Source organism: Nicotiana tabacum, chromosome 11 (assembly GCF_000715075.1).
Source record: "Nicotiana tabacum cultivar K326 chromosome 11, ASM71507v2, whole genome shotgun sequence".
Lineage (NCBI taxonomy): Eukaryota > Viridiplantae > Streptophyta > Magnoliopsida > Solanales > Solanaceae > Nicotiana > Nicotiana tabacum.
The window spans coordinates 47,899,387-47,915,353 of NC_134090.1; the positions used below are offsets into that span (position 1 = coordinate 47,899,387).

Sequence of the window (15,967 nt, forward strand, 5' to 3'; positions counted from 1 at the left end):
TTTCTTTTGATTTTAACTGACTATTTTTCTAAGTGGGATGAAGCAAATCCTTATCAGAAGATCGGCGAACGTGAAGTGGTAGATTTCTTGTGAGAAAAACATAATTTGCAGATTCGAGATACCAAAAGATATAGACTGCGGCAATGGGCCACAATTTATAGGCACAAAAGTCATAAAATTCCTTGAAGACTTAAAAATCAAAAGGATCACATCATCACGCTATCATCCGAGCGCAAACGGTAAAGCAGAATCAACAAACAAGGTAATTATCCAAAATCTCAAAAAGAGATTGGAAGCAGCCAAAGGCAAATGGCCCGAAGAGCTACCAGAAATACTATGGTCATATCGAACAACGACCAAATCAAGCAAGGGGAGACTCCTTTCTCTCTTGTGTACGGAGTGGAAGCCTTGATCCCGGTAGAAGTAGGAGAACCTACTCTAAGATATTTCTGGGCAGATGAAGAAACAAACAATAAAGCAATGTCAGTCAAATTGGAGCTGCTCGACGAACGTAGGGACTTGGCACATATAAGGATGGCAGCCCAAAAATAGAGAATAGAAAGATATTGCAATCGAAGAGCCAGACTCCATTATTTCAAAGTAGGAGACTTGGTTTTGAGGAAAGTAACTCATAACACCCGAGCTCAACGCAGGAAAGCTAGGTCCAACATGGGAAGGCCTTTACTGAGTTTCAGTTGTCACCGAAAAAAGGCCATACGAATTGGAAAATCAAGATGGAGTAAAGTTGTCGAGTAATTGGAATGTGGCACACCTTAAAAAATACTAGTGCTAATGAGCCTCGCCTATTCTGAAAGTATGTGCTGCACTCTTTTTCTCTTCGCCCAGTTTTTGTCCCAATTGGATTTTTCTAGCAAGGTTTTTAATGAGGTAGCAATGGAAAGCATACTACAAAGGAAGCTTCGTCAGTAGAAATAATACCTTTAAATGACAAGGCATGCAAGCAACGAGTCACTACGGAGCGGTTAGATAGTAAAGTCCTTTTATTTTTATTTTGTTTCTTGTCCTATCAATGAATTAATTTTATCATTTAAAAGTTAAACAGGTATTTCAAATGAACAGGAGACGTCCTCTTCAAGAGCACCGTAAACATAAGAAGGTCCTCTTTTATGAAACCCTCACGGTAAAGGGTTGATTTTGGAAGAACTTATGCCCGGAACCCAAATATTCTGGGGAAAAAATACACCCGAAGCCTTGCATAATTCGACGCAAAGAGAAAACTTGCGCAAATACTTAAACGAAAAGTACGCAAAGAGAAAACCTTGCACAATACTCAAACAAAAAAAATACTTCTATTCACAGCAAACGTGTCAAGAATCACGAGTACAAAAATATGGAAAAGAAAGCAAAAATCTAAGCTACTGCATCTCCAAAACCCGGAGGAAGAGAAGCATTTGCACCCAAGAGAAGTGTGTGGATCCATCGCCGACTCAATATCTTGGCCTTCACCATTTTGGCCTTCAACATCATCCTCTTTCGGTTCTTCTTCAGTTCCCGAGAACTCAGAACCGGAACCAGAGCAGTCGGTAGCATTAGGTTGAACTAGGAGACCCTTCGGGCAGTTGACTCCAGCTCACGGGCCTTAGCGATCTCGGCATCAAAATCAATGACACTCGCTTTGGCCTCTTCCAAGGTTTTTCTCCTCATGCTATACATAGAGAATGTTTTATCAACAATGAGGGAAGCCGCTCTGCACTGAAGTTCTTACTTAAGCTGGTCAACCTCGGTCAAAAGATTATTCCTCTCTGACTTAATGGCTTGAAGTCAAACATCGAGGTCGCGGATGGAGGAGTGAAAAACTCTGTTATGCTATCCTCATATGCCTCTCTATACTTCTCCTCGACAGCAGCAACTTCTTCAACTTTGGAGTTCAAGGTTGCCTCCAAATTATTCAATCTTTCAGCAAAGGCAGCCTCGCAATCGGATGCAACAAGAACAATATTATGGACTTCAACCCACTTGGCGTTAGCCTCTTCGAATTGTACCCTTAACAAAGCGGAATCTTGGCCAACGGTCGCTACCTCTTGCTCGCTTTGTTTCAACCGAGCCTCCAACTCAATAGATTCAGCAGCTCGTGCTTTCAGTTCTGGGATGCGAGCAACAATTTGGTCTCGCTCGGCCAACAATTGATCCTGCTCGGAGGTGAGTTCCTCCTTATCAAGAATCAACCTTTGAATGCCCTCAAAATCAAGGAAGTTATCCTGCAAAACAGAAGTACAAACTAATAACCCAGCCATAACAAAGATAGAAGAAAAAACAGAGGAAACAAAGTTTGTACCGCCGCTGCGTTGCGCATGGCATTGTTCAACAAACACTATCCTGAGAGAGATTGTATTTTATTCCTATCTTTTTATGAAGCTAGAGACTTCAGATAATTAGCAAGTTCCACCGGTCGGAACAACAGATGGCATCAGGTAGAAACCGATAGAGAGACGTGCCTCATACTTTGAGGATCTTCGGAGGAAAAAGAATAAGTATGCCCCAAATTCCCATGAACTGGGGACTGGGGAAGAGGGACATCCTCCTCTCAACACTCGTGGCCGGTGGAGATGATGTAGCAGTTGCTGGTGGCGAATAAGGAGATGAAGCTGATGGCGTTGTTGGTTGAGAAGTAACTGCGGCAAATGTAGTGCTAGTTGTTGGTTGCTCATCAACTGAAGACAGAAAAAACCCGGTACCCAGGCTCACAGTATCGGGTACAACAATTGGGGCTCGGAAGTGAGAATTAGCATCTTCCATCATATCATATTCCCTCTAGAGCGCTGAGCCATCGTCTTCGGTTAGCGTAACTAGCTCAACAAATTGAGCATTTTGTAGAGCTAATGAAGGTCGTCGTCTTCTATATAGATAAGCCTCATCATCACTGGTTCCTCCATCATCATCGATCACCATGGTGTCTATGGCCGGATCGGGCGTGACGCTCATCACCACAGCATCCGTACATGACTCGGACACGCCATCCTTCGCCTTTTTATTTTTTCCCTCAGCCGCAGAGGAACGTCGCCTTTTTGGTTTCTTGTTCTCTGGCCGGGGACTCCGAGAAGAAGCACTTGCACTGGAAGTAGGCCTGGTGACACCTATTCGAGCAAAAGCCTCCAATAGTAACCTCGTTGCATCAGTAGGATCAGCCAAAACGTCCTCCTCGGGGACGACAACTGAGCCCTGTGGAAGACCCGAATTCAACAGGAAAGGAGAGTTAGCTAATTTTCCTATATGAAAAGAAAAAGCAAGGCCTTCAACCCTTGATGGTGTCCACCGATTTATTGAAATAGTGAAGGAAGAAAGATCAGTAATAGCATGGGACAAACTTTAACTAAAAGGAAAGACAAACGATGAACTTATGAGTACGGTTCCATGATTCAGGAAAGGATGAAGTCGTGGCCGGGATAATGTCTCTGGTGGCAACTGCAATGAAACGCTCCATCCATCCGCGGTCGTTGCCATCATCCATGCTAGTTAACAAAGCGTGATGACCATGTTTGCTAAAATTTATCATTCCCCCACAAAAAATCTTGGGGAATAAAGGTTCATCAACCGAGCCAAGGATAGCTCTTCTCCCGTCTCTTGGCATAGACGCCAAAGACAAGCAACTGTCCTCCACACGGAAGGACTTGCATGTGCCAAGCATACCTTGTAACGGATGCAAAACTCTACGATAACGAAGTCAAGCTCCCCGCTAAAGGAGAACGGGCTCAAAGTGAAGGGATACGTGTAAACATACGTAAAACCCTTCTTGGGTAAGGTTAACCGCTCCACCAGGTCAGGAGCAATGATATTCAAATCTTGGCAACGACAGTCTTCCTTCACAGCAGGGATGCTGGTAGGACGGATGGAAGAAGGATACACGCCAACCGCCCATGTGCGAGGGTTAGCGGAAAGGTACTTCTCTTCAAAGTCCTTAGTGATAGTAAGATTTCTGGTAATGATGGTGCCTACCATGGGAGTAGCGGCATCATTAGTACTTTCTTTATTTTTTGAGGCATTAGGATTTCTGGAAAAGGAGGCCATTGCTATCAGAAGGGAGAAAAGGTTTTTTCTGAAGAAGAAGAATAGAGAGAGTTGAAAACAAGTATGAGTTGAGTAAAGAGAGTTTGAGAGAGTTTGGAAAGTTATGAAGTATAAATGGAGAAGGTTGATGCGTATATGTAAAGGAATAGGCGGCTAAAATCGTGGCCATAATTACCACGATAACCAGTAAAAATATTGTTGAATCGTGGGATGACGTGTGTTCGGAGCATTAAATGCGGAGAGACGTGCGTCTAATCAACCGTCAGAAACTTTTCAGAGAGGGTCAGGGGATTTCCCTCCAAGAAAAGTATCTTTACCAACTTCCCAGTGATACCAGGTTATACCACCGAAAAGCAGGGGGACTATTTGTATAGGGTAAAATATGTTCATATTAAATGCTCGCATGATAAAGCAACATATGTAGCCAAAGACAGAAGACAATCAGGTCCGAATGCAACGATCTCGTTTGTTACCGAAGGGAATGGCATTCATAAAGGCAAAATAAATGCATGTCACCCGGTAGTATTTAATGGAGAATATTCTATAGCATTAAGTACATGGTCTATTACAGAGAATATTGCATTCACTGCCTACCATTACATATTCTTCAATGTCCTTCATAATTATCATTTAAAGGGGGCTTGATCTTAAGACCTTGTTCCCTAGATGCAATTATAAATAGTGAGCTCAACAATCATTTTAGGGGAGACGAATTTTCTGACAAACATATACTATACTTTGTTCAAAGCTCAATGATATTTTACTTTCTTGCTTATTAATATTATTACTACTGCCTCCGGAAGCTTAGCTCCCGGAATCAAGATTCTACCGTGTTATCTCGATTTCAACGCTAAGTCTTACATTTTTGTCTAATTTATTTATCATTTTAGGATCCAATCGATTCGCTTGTCTATAAACAACATATAAATTCAACTGTAACTTTTTACGGATAAACAATATGATATGTTTCCAATGTTTAATTGTAGGTATTAGCTAAAATCAGGATAAAATTCATATTAAAATCTTGAATATCTATCTCACATAGGAGGTAAGATTATAATTAACTTTACCTTAAACACGAGCCTTAGCTGCACAAATTTAATATAATACATGAATAATTAAATTGTACAACGATTAATAATTTTGATTAGTTTATAAATATTCACCGGCAAAGAAATTAAGTTCACATTTCAAAATTACATATGCATATCATGAGGATTAAAATTATTAAGAGATTTTTACCTATATGTACTCCCTTAGAAAACTTTTTACCCTCATTGTTTAGGTTTTAACTTAAGCAAGTTGATATACAATTTACCAGTTATATATAAATAAGTTTTAAATGAGTATCCTTGATTGTAGCCTTTTAATGTGGAAATCAAATTTCACAAATCTACCGCTTCCACAAATAAATCTCATTTCTCTCTCTCTCTCTCTCTCTCTCTCTCTCTCTCTCTCTCTCTCTCTCTCTCTCTCTCTCTTTTTGGCTCGTCTACTTCTTTGAATTTCTATGATTCTCTTATCTTTTCTCATCTCCTTTTTTTTCTTCAGAGAATTCAATAATAGATTTGATGTCATCGCTTATCTGCATCGAACCAGTCGTTGTCTATTGCCCGACCAGCCATCGAAGCCATCAAAAGATTCAAAAATTTGATTTTGAATTCAATTTTTTTTAATTATTACTTATTTTGATTGGGTGTTGTTGCAAACGATCGCGAATATTGTTTGAAGTTTGTATCTCAATTTTCAGAGTGTTTGATGAAGATTAGAGTTGATTTTGGATGAATTTTCAGATTGAAACTCGAAGTTGTATTATAATTGTATGTAAATTGTATTTAAGTTGTGTTCTGTTATAATTATATATTTTTTATTTTAATATTGTATGAAAGTTGAAAAATAATTGTATAATATATGAATCGTTGTATGAAATTTGATAAGTACTTTCTTTTTACATAAAGTTGTTGATATGTATCAAAATTGTATTAAGAGAAGAAGTTTTGACTGGAATTACAGAGAAGAAGAAGAACACACCACGTACAAAGTATATACAGATTATACACAAAATACATACAAAAGACATATTTGTATAAAATTTATATGAAAATTGTATTTAAGTTGTATGATGTTGTAGTTATATTTTACTGGGTAAAAATGATATATAAAAGTTGTAGATAAATTATAAATAAGTTGTATACTATATAATTAGTTGTATAAAATTTATTTTTAGTTTATATGTTGTTGTAGATGTATCAAATTTGAATATTCGGACATTCAATCTGTCTAATTTAGGTGCTTTATCGCCAGTGTCTCTATTGCTTTGGTTTGGTGCTACTTTCTGGTTCAAGCTATTAAAATAGTTTTATAAGATTTGGTTCTCAATTAAGTCTTGAACTATTTTACGTCACTTTGGTTCGGCTTTATTGAAATTGCTATATTACAATTAAGGCTCTATTGAATAGAAGAGATGAGAGAATAAAAAAAGAGTGTAACTGAATCTCATAATTTAAGGTACTATTAATGGATTATATATGGATTGAAGCGGCATAGAATAAGGAAAGAGGTGAGGAAAGAAAAAAGGAAAAGATTGTAATCGAATTCCTTAATTTAAGATACTAATAATGAATTGTATATAAATTATAAGTAATTTTTGTTTAGAGTGAGTAATATATAAAATTAAAATATTTTTGATAAATAAGTTTGAAATATTATATAGGGAGGAAAAAATATCAATTATTAATAAGTGATCAAAAGTGTTATTAACCCAAAAATAAAACAGAGACGGGCCGAAATCTCTAGGAAGTCAACAATAGGCATTAAAGCCTAACTGCCAAACTCTGGTACATACTCTCAAACTTCTTTGCAAATTCTCTCTAATGGAAGAAACTAAGGAAGTAGTTCTGATAACAGGCTGTTCAAATGGCGGAATAGGTCATGAGTTAGCTCGAGCTTTTGCATCCAAGAATTGTTTCGTTGTAGCCACAGCTCGGTCCCTGACATCCATGTCCGATTTCGAAGATGACCCACGATTCTTTCTTCAAGAACTCGATGTTTTGTCTGATCAAAGCGTGACACGTCTCCTCACTAATGTTCTTGAAAAATTTGGGCGCATTGATATTCTTGTTAACAATGCTGGTGTACAGTGTGTTGGCCCTCTTGCTGAAGTCCCTTTATATTCTATTCAACATACCTTCAACACCAATGTTTTTGGTATGCATCATTATACATAGCTCTACTTATTTGTTGTGTTAAAACTAAAACAAAGTTTAGATATTTAGCAAATTCATGTTAGTATTATAAGTTGTACTCTCCTCATACTTTCCCTTTAAGTCTGTCCAAAAAGATTCCGTATTTAGAAACAATTCAACTTAAACTTTCTATTTTTACCGTAGTGAGATTATCTATAGCTAAACAAGTATCTACGGTTTGCTTCAGATCACAAGTTTCAAAAGTCTTTATTTCTTAAAGTCTATGCACAGTCAAACACCGCCACCTAAATTGGGACAACCATTTGCTACATTGAAGTATTATATTTCCACTTGAATTATTTGTACAAATATGATTTGACTTGTTTAAAGCCTGCTAATTTGAAATTGTACTTCCAGTGTTTGAATTCTCTTGCTAGAGAATAAGTATCATGTTGGTAATTGGATTATTGAAGTTCTTGATTGGCGATTTAATATTCTTAAATGATGGGGACTGAGATAAAATTTAGAATAGATTTGGAACTAAAACTGAATCTTTGTAGTTCCAACTTTACCTTATTTGAAGCAGTAGACATATTGAGCCTTCTGGTTTCTTTAATATCATTCAGATTTTACCAACTCTTTCCTTGAGTACTTGATCCAAAAGGGAAATAAAAGTTTTCCCTTTTTCAAAAAGGAGAGTAAAGGTTTTTCCCCTTTCTTTTTCTTCCCAGGGGATGGGGGAGACATGATTATAATGATTTTATCAGAACAATAGTTTTCTTCTACAAGCAAGGGAGAATTTGTTACGTTGAGGTAAAGGAGACTAGCTTACATCCTCATAGTTGGTTAGCTCTATAGGTTGGTGGGCGTCAATAGGTGTGCTGAGCTCTTGGTCTTTACTGGATTGATCGGGACCACAGTGAAATATCAATGACAAATAATTAAGGGTGTCGGGCCCATGGTAGGTTGGTTGGTTGGCAACCCATCTATCCTATTTCAAAGAATTACTTTTGGAAGCTTAATTTGGTAATCTGATCGAGTATATATTTATTAGCAGAGCTAGTACTTGATCTACCTGTTTTAGCCTGTGTGCACTTATTTGTTATGCTGATTTGTGTACTTGTTTAACCATCAGTATACGGAGGATATTTGAACTGACGAAGGTACTGTGACTTCAGTAAACTGTTGGCTTATCTGTCTCTCTCAATGAAAATGAATCCAAGAGGAGCAGTGAGGATGATGAAACTTAACCAAAATTGAAATAGTTCAGTTTAACTAATTGCTTAAACATTGTTTAACCTACTTAGATTATAGGCTTTCTTAGATTTTTTTCACCTAATCTGTTGTACCATACTACTGTTTATTGCAACTCCAAAGCTCTCTATTTAAGGCAAGAATATTGTGTAAGAAAGAGGGAGGTTAACTTGCATTTTCCAAATTGATTGGCTGGATTCTGTTTTAATTTTATCAAAGCATTATCAGTTTACTAATTTGCAAGGAAAATGGGAAATGACTTTGGAATTAACCAAATTCAAACTTTAGAATCTTGAGGGGTCATCATCAAGCACTAAAAGAATAAGGTGAACGAGAAGCAGGATGATAGAAACCTGCTGCTAATATCTCATATACATCACCGATGACTGATATCCTAATGTTAGGCATATAAGTCGGTCCTCTAAACTACATTTGAGTCTAATATACTTTGCCGTTGCTTTTTTGAAATTTCATATTCTTTCCATCCTACATAATTGGACTCAGAAATAAATTCATCCTCAACCATTTGGTTGTGGCGTGCTGAGTAGTTGAGTGGCTCACTTTTTACATTGCCTCTTTGCTAAGTTCTTCTATATCTTCACAACATGATATTAACATCATCATCTTAAGTGTATATAGTCCACTTTCTGCTTTGCTTCTTTGCTAAATTCTTCTATATTTTCACAGTATGATATTGACATCATCATCTTGTTGCTAGTGTTTGTTCTAGCTTTCAGTATTGTACTTTTTACTCCTCCCAGTTTTCTTGCTTCTAATATCCAGGCATTAGGTAAACATGAAACTCTTTGTATGACATTAAGCAGTGAGTCCTTTTAGGAACTCCACAATAATCTTCTACACACTTTGTCCTCCTTTAAGGTGCTCCATCAAAAATAAGCTGCAGTTAACACGTTATCAGCTAGGTTGGAAATAATGTTCCATTCACCCCACACTTGACATTCTTCTTGACTTGGCGTGGTTGTTGGGGATTGAAGGCCGGAATGTGTAGTGTTGTTCATGTTAGAATTCTGTTATGTTGGGAGATTGAACACATTGTTGGAACTTCCCATCATCAATGACATATTTCCGTGTTCACATCCTACACCTCTTGGTCCGGATAACAAAAAATCATAGTACACTCATTGCTTCCAAATAAATATTTTCCATCTGTAGTTAGTCAGATTTGGAAGGGGCATCTTGGCGCAACAGTAAAAGTGCCGCCGTGTGAGCAGGAGGGCACGGGTATGCAGAAATGCAAGGCCTGCCCTTCCCCGGACCCCGTACATAATGGGAGCTTAGTTCACCGGGCTGCCCTTTTTAGTTTGTCAAATTTGGAATAAATGATTATTTACCTAATTTTTTAATTCTTTCTTCTCTTAGCTTTCTTTTATTTTTTCTGAGTCCAGGCAGAAATCTCTTTTTCTCCTTTCTTTTGGGTATATGACACTTTTTATATTTCTATAGGTCCCCTAAGGTTAATTCAATCTGTTGTTCCTCACATGGCATCCAGGAAGAAAGGGAAAATTGTAAATGTAGGAAGTTGCATTGCTTTGGCTCCGGGACCATGGTCAGGTGCTTATAGTGCATCCAAAGCAGCTGTACACTCATTTACTGATACCTTGAGGTATGCTTAGCCAACTTTGTTTTGGATGCTTTTTCAACTTCAAATTGCAGCCAAGCATACAACGATTAATTTATTACAGGCTCTTAAACTTTGTTATCTTACTCTATCTTTAGTTTTTGGGTGCTTTATTTTTATTAGACTGTCATTAAGTATTAGATGTACTAATTTCTCTTCCTTGAACCACATTACAGTTTCTTTTGTTGTCCTCCTATAATTAACGACTCAAACTCCATACTTAAGATTTACTGGAAACCAGATATGTTTCTCGGACGTGTTCACTCTCTCGCATGAATGTTACCTTTGTATCGGGTGAGGCATCACCTGCTCAAACCTCAGCTTTGAACTAAATTACTTTTCCGGCATTGTTTTCCTCGAAGGGAACCTTGGAGCAACTGTAAAGTTGTCTCTTTGTGACCTATAGGTCACGGATTCAAGCCATGGAATCAGCCATTGATGCTTGCATCAGGGTAGGCTTAGGCTGCCTACATCACACCCCTTGGGGTGCGGCCCTTCCCCGGACCTTGTGTGAGCGCGTAATGCTTTGTGCACCGGGCTGCCCTTTTTCATTGTTTTCCTCCTATGATCAAACTTTTTGACTTCATAAGTATCTTTTTCGTTACGCTGAAGAGTTGTCAATAAATCTTTTTAACGAGTAGTCCTGTAGAACACATTGTTGCCCAGGTTGCAACATATTAAGTCATATGGCTGAAAATGGGAATCCAAGGTCCAGTCTGTTACCTGGTTAGTACCCTGTTTGAGACTAAATCACACACTGAGACCGTGTTATAGGCTGATAACATCACAGAGAGATATAGTTGTGACCTTTGCTACCAGTTACCCCGTCAAATCAGGTTGTGCACCTCGATCATTAGAACATATAAGTAAGTTGCTTCATAGTTCACAGTATTGTTAAATTTTTCGAAGTAGTGATATTCATGTTGGGAAGCTTATTTTACTTCTAAGTGTTGTCAAAAGCTCGCGTAAAGTATGCTGAAGCCCTGAAGCTAGATGCAAAATAGGCTTATCCTAAAGAGGCAACACTAAACAATAAAGATCTTTTATAATGTTTTGTCCATATAACTTATATTGGTGCTTTTAGTTATTACTCTCCAACTCAATCCCAAACAAGTTGAGTCAGTTACATGAATCCTCACTTCTAACATTATTCTCGAATTACATATATATTTTGGTACTTTTTTCTGCCTTTGCACCCTTTTCATATAAAGCCCTAGATCCCACCTTTTTTTTTATGCTTTTCGCCTTTGATAACACTGGACATTGTTATGGACTTGTATTTGCATTCTTGTGTTTCTAAGGCTTACATATATTTTATGTTAAGTAGTCCTTGCTTGGTAGAGCCGTAGAGATAGTTCTTAGTTGATAACCAAGAAAATGAACCCTTCATGGTTGTACGCTGAGTGAGGCTAATGTATCCAGATCCTAAATTATCATAATTGAACAGGTCGCTTATGAAAAGAAATATGAAAAATGCTCCGTCTCAAGAAATATGAAAAATGTTACCCTAGCTGATTAAAAAAATGAAATTTGGCATCGTCTGTTCCAGATTGAATGTCACCTTTCCTCTTTGTGTGCTATGCTACAATAATTTTCACCCTCCTAAAAGAGAAGTTTCTCGAACATTAAGGGTCCACTTCTTACAGTTCTTTCAAAAAAAAAATTCTTTAAGCTATTTCAAATTTGAAAAATTAATAGTAGGGTTAGTATTTCGCAACCTCAGATTTTACCTCTTTCACACTCAAAAAAGTCTCTCCTGTTTTTAACTCTTCTTAATGGAAATGCCAAGTCAAACAGGACATTAAAGTGGGGAACAAAGAAGGTTTACTTTTGGTTATTCTCAAAAAGGACCTGCACTCCTCTCTCATCCATTTGACTGTCCTCTACCATCTCCAACAGCCGACTCCTTCTCTATCTTTTTAGTTGTCTACATATCCTCTCTCAGATAATCCAACTTTGAGTTTATGGAAAATAGTTGGGTGACATTGAAAGTTAATGCAAATCTTTGAAAAGATGCTAAGTTGGAAACTTTATTGAGGTGAGAATTCCATCCTAATGATGGGAGGCTGTTGATGAGTACGAGGGATGCTTAAAGAGGTTTGCAGGGTGAGAATTCCTTAACCATATCCATACCATCCCCCTCTTATTCTGTATTTTACGACCGTGCAAGGCAAAGGAAAACAGAAGATTAAACAGAAGGAGCTATCGGGTAGATTATGGTGTTATAGCTCAACAGTAAGGATGTCAACTTGAGTAGCCTGTCTCAGAAAGACCTTGCCGACTTGTATACCTAAGTCCCAGCAGGTATGACTAGAATAATAGCTCAAAACTTAGACGTCAACTTTTCTAGCATTTGACAGAAAGATGTAGCTGGCTTATGTACCCCCAAGTCCAAGCAGGTGATAGTGGGATACTAGTAGTTGAGCAATGATTCATTCATTCACCAGAATATTCTATTCTATACTTATTCTAGGTTGTGAGAGAATAGTTAAGTATGAAGAGCCAATAATTTCAAAGTTATAAAGATCGCATTTTATGTAATAAAAACGAGGAGCTTATTGCAGTAGCATGCTGGGTGATTTTCAGATGCTTGGGACGATAGCAGATGTGCTTCTATCATCATCATCGCACCTATAAGTTGGATGGTAAAAATATTATGACACTATATCCTGATTCTAGAGCTCTATGATGCGTTATTGTAGGCTGGAACTTCGGCCATTTGGCATTGATGTCATCACCGTTGTCCCTGGAGCTGTGACGTCAAACATTGGAAACTCTGCAATTGCCAATTACAGTCAAATGCCAGAATGGAAGTTGTACAAGAAATTTGAAGAAGCAATCCGGGCACGAGCACATTTCTCACAAGGCCCAAGATCAACTCCTGCAGAAGAATTTGGAAAGAGGACGGTGAACGCCGTGCTGAAGGAGAAACCTCCAGCTTGGTTTTCTACTGGCCATTTTTCTACTATTGCTGCAATCATGTACTACCTTCCACTGTTTATCAAAGATTTCATTCTCAGGAAACGAATGAAGTGTTGATACTGACAGCATTCTTAGATTCTTAATGTCAATTTTAACTTTGCTCAGGTGTGGTTTTTGTATCTGATAAGCAAATTCTTTTCTTGGTTCAGTTTACAATAAAGATTTACATAAATGTAATACAAAGGATGGTGAAAGAAATGAAAAATAACGTGCTATCGCGTTTCCTTCTATTGGAATTGGCTCTTATTTTGTTGTCGGATTCGTGATGATTAAACAAGTTTTACATGATTAAACAATTTTTACCTCAAAACTGTTTATAATGTAGTGTGTAGAAGTTGAATTGTCCCTAGCTTAGGTTCCTGAACCAAGAAAAAGGCCTAACTAGCATATCTTGGCTAAGATATTCTTTAAGGTTCAATCTTTTATACACTTCTGTTTTGTTCCAAGAAATATTGCAAAAGATCTAATCTTTGAAAAGTATCGGAAACTCATTTCATGAAGAAAAAATTTGGAAAAAGATTAAATCTATATCTATATCTATACTATATTAAAAGCACGAAGGCCTTTAGCGAAATGTCGTTCGCCTTTTTATCCTTTAAAAACATATTTTATCTATACTATATTAAAAGCACGAAGGCCTTTAGCGAAATGTCGTTCGCCTTTTTTATCCTTTAAAAACATATTTTATATTGGACAAAATTGAAAAATCAAAAAACTTTCCTTATATTTAGGAGTTCTAAATAAATAAAAAAAATCTAATATAATTTAGCGTTTGATATCTTCTCCTAATAAGGATACAATATATTAAGACGTAAAAGAATAAAAAAAAGTAGTAGGAATTTTTTTTTTTTTGTTTCCAACAAGGAAACTTCACGTTTTGTGTGATATTTTTTTTTCTTTGTCCTTGTGCCTTTATTTTTCTTTCATATGATTTATTTGCTTTTAAAAATTTAAATCATAAGTATTTCCTTAGAAGCTTGGTTGTTAAATTCGTTAAAATTTACTAGGTATTAGATTTTGAAATAGTAATTATTGTTGAAAAAATAGTAATTATTAATTTGTGATAAGAAATTAATTATCATAATTTAATTTACAGAAATACCTAACTAAGTTTGTTACATAATTTAACTTTACAAAAGATGAATTAGTTACTAAATTCATCTTATAGCTAATAGGATTTTTTTTATAAGATATAATTGATTCTGTCACTAAGTAGGATTAGCGATGAATTTTATTATTTAACTACATAATTTATCTATCGCTAATTTTTCTTCTCTTTATAGTTAACTTTTCTTAGAATACATGGTACCTACATGACTATTTTGATACGAAATTAATATAAAAGAACGAGATACATAATAACACTAAACTTTCAAGATTATCTTGATTGTTATCATGCTTAGATAGACCATCCGTTACTTTTTTCGACTAAGTAGGCTCAATATTTTTCATATTCAAGAGCTTATATTTTTAAAAATCTTATTTCTAAGGGCTTATATTTTTTTATAATTTTATATGCATCAATAGAAGGTATGCGCATCACGCGTATCCTAGCACGAAGTACCTTAGCAAAAATGTCGTTCGCCTTTTTTACTCATTAAAAATAGATGTTATATTGGTTATAATTGTAATTCAATTATTCTACTAATATTTAATACTTTAAAATCAGCTAAATATTGATCATTAAATTTTTCCTTATTCGAACTACATATATAGAAACTTCTAATTTTTAGGAATTTAAATCAAATAAAAATTTACTTAGAAATCCTTTCCTTACATAAATTGTGTAAAGTAATTATGACTTTTTCTTATGTGTATTAGACAAAATGTATATAAACGTGTTAGAAATCTACTAATAAAATTTTAGATCTAATTTTAAGTCTTCAAAATTAAAGATTGCTAATAATATGTAAACCAAACTTACAATATACTAGATCGAGTATGAAAATATATATATAAACAAGTTTAATACGATATGCTTACATTTTAAAAATAATAGTAGTATTTTAATTTAAAGTAATAAGTACTATAATGTACTTTGAGTTAATTATTATTATTTGAATAAGTTGAATAAATATTGAAAATTTATACACATATTAAATTACAAATCCATTTACAATACTCGTAAAGTAAAACATAGATAAGATAAATTTATATATTAAAATTAATGAAAATAAATTAGATACATTTAGTCATAAGTAATTTAAAGTAGTAATTAAAAGAGCAAAAATAAAAACATAGACAGGGAATTGTATAAATTGATATTCCTTATTGAATTAGCTATATATAATCAATAGTTTTTGTTAAAATAAATTTACACATTTATTTTAATTCAAAAATAATATTTATATAATTTTTTAAAAGTTTTACTCATTTAGATAAGTTACACGCGCAACGCGCGTACCGTAAAACTAGTTATATTAAAAGCACGAAGGCCCTTAGCAAAATGTCATTCGTATTTTTTACCCTTTAAAAATAGAGTTCACACTAGATAAAATGGTCATTTAGTTATCTTTCTAATATTTAGGACTAAAGATTTATTGAAATTTGGTTATTAAATATTTCCTTATTTAAATTAGGTGTATATAAATTTAGAACTTTAACACCAATTAATATTTTACCTTAAATAAACATTTAAAAGTTAATTATTTAGAACCTTGGTACAAAATTTGTAAACGTTCTTTTGAAGTAATTTCTATATGGAAATTGGAAAGTAATATATTAATGGTATTCCAATTGTATTCATGAGGGGAAATAATAATAATATTTTAACATCAATGAGTAATTTTTTTGAAGAACAACTTTATTCACTTAGTATTTGCGGTAATTAGTTTGTTCTAATTATCTATACTATATTAAAAGCACGAACGCCCTAGCGAAA

The 15,967-nt window shown here is 35.4% G+C and overlaps 1 protein-coding gene across 2 annotated transcripts; it reads left to right on the top strand.

The window, feature by feature from the left end:
- The first annotated feature begins 6,773 nt into the window (after positions 1-6,773).
- Positions 6,774-13,332, top strand: LOC107825075 (short-chain dehydrogenase virD). 2 transcript variants are annotated; one of them, XM_016651912.2, is made up of 4 exons: positions 6,774-6,863; positions 6,934-7,233; positions 9,930-10,089; positions 12,807-13,332. In XM_016651912.2, the coding sequence occupies exons 2-4, from the start codon at positions 7,026-7,028 to the stop codon at positions 13,141-13,143; spliced, it is 705 nt and encodes a 234-aa protein (XP_016507398.1). In that variant the 5' UTR covers positions 6,774-6,863; positions 6,934-7,025; the 3' UTR covers positions 13,144-13,332. The 2 variants fall into 2 exon arrangements, with proteins under 2 accessions (XP_016507398.1, XP_016507396.1); XM_016651910.2 differs by lacking the exon at positions 6,774-6,863 and having other exon boundaries at positions 6,870-7,233.
- Positions 13,333-15,967: the final 2,635 nt, after the last annotated feature.

Bases quoted from the DNA above. Each gene is read 5' to 3' on its own strand.
- LOC107825075 (XM_016651910.2), top strand. From the start codon at position 6,900: ATGGAAGAAACTAAGGAAGTAGTTCTGATAACAGGCTGTTCAAATGGC. The intron at 7,234-9,929 runs GTATGCATCATT...ATATTTCTATAG, and splicing joins CTTCAACACCAATGTTTTTG to GTCCCCTAAGGTTAATTCAA. The intron at 10,090-12,806 runs GTATGCTTAGCC...GCGTTATTGTAG, and splicing joins TCATTTACTGATACCTTGAG to GCTGGAACTTCGGCCATTTG.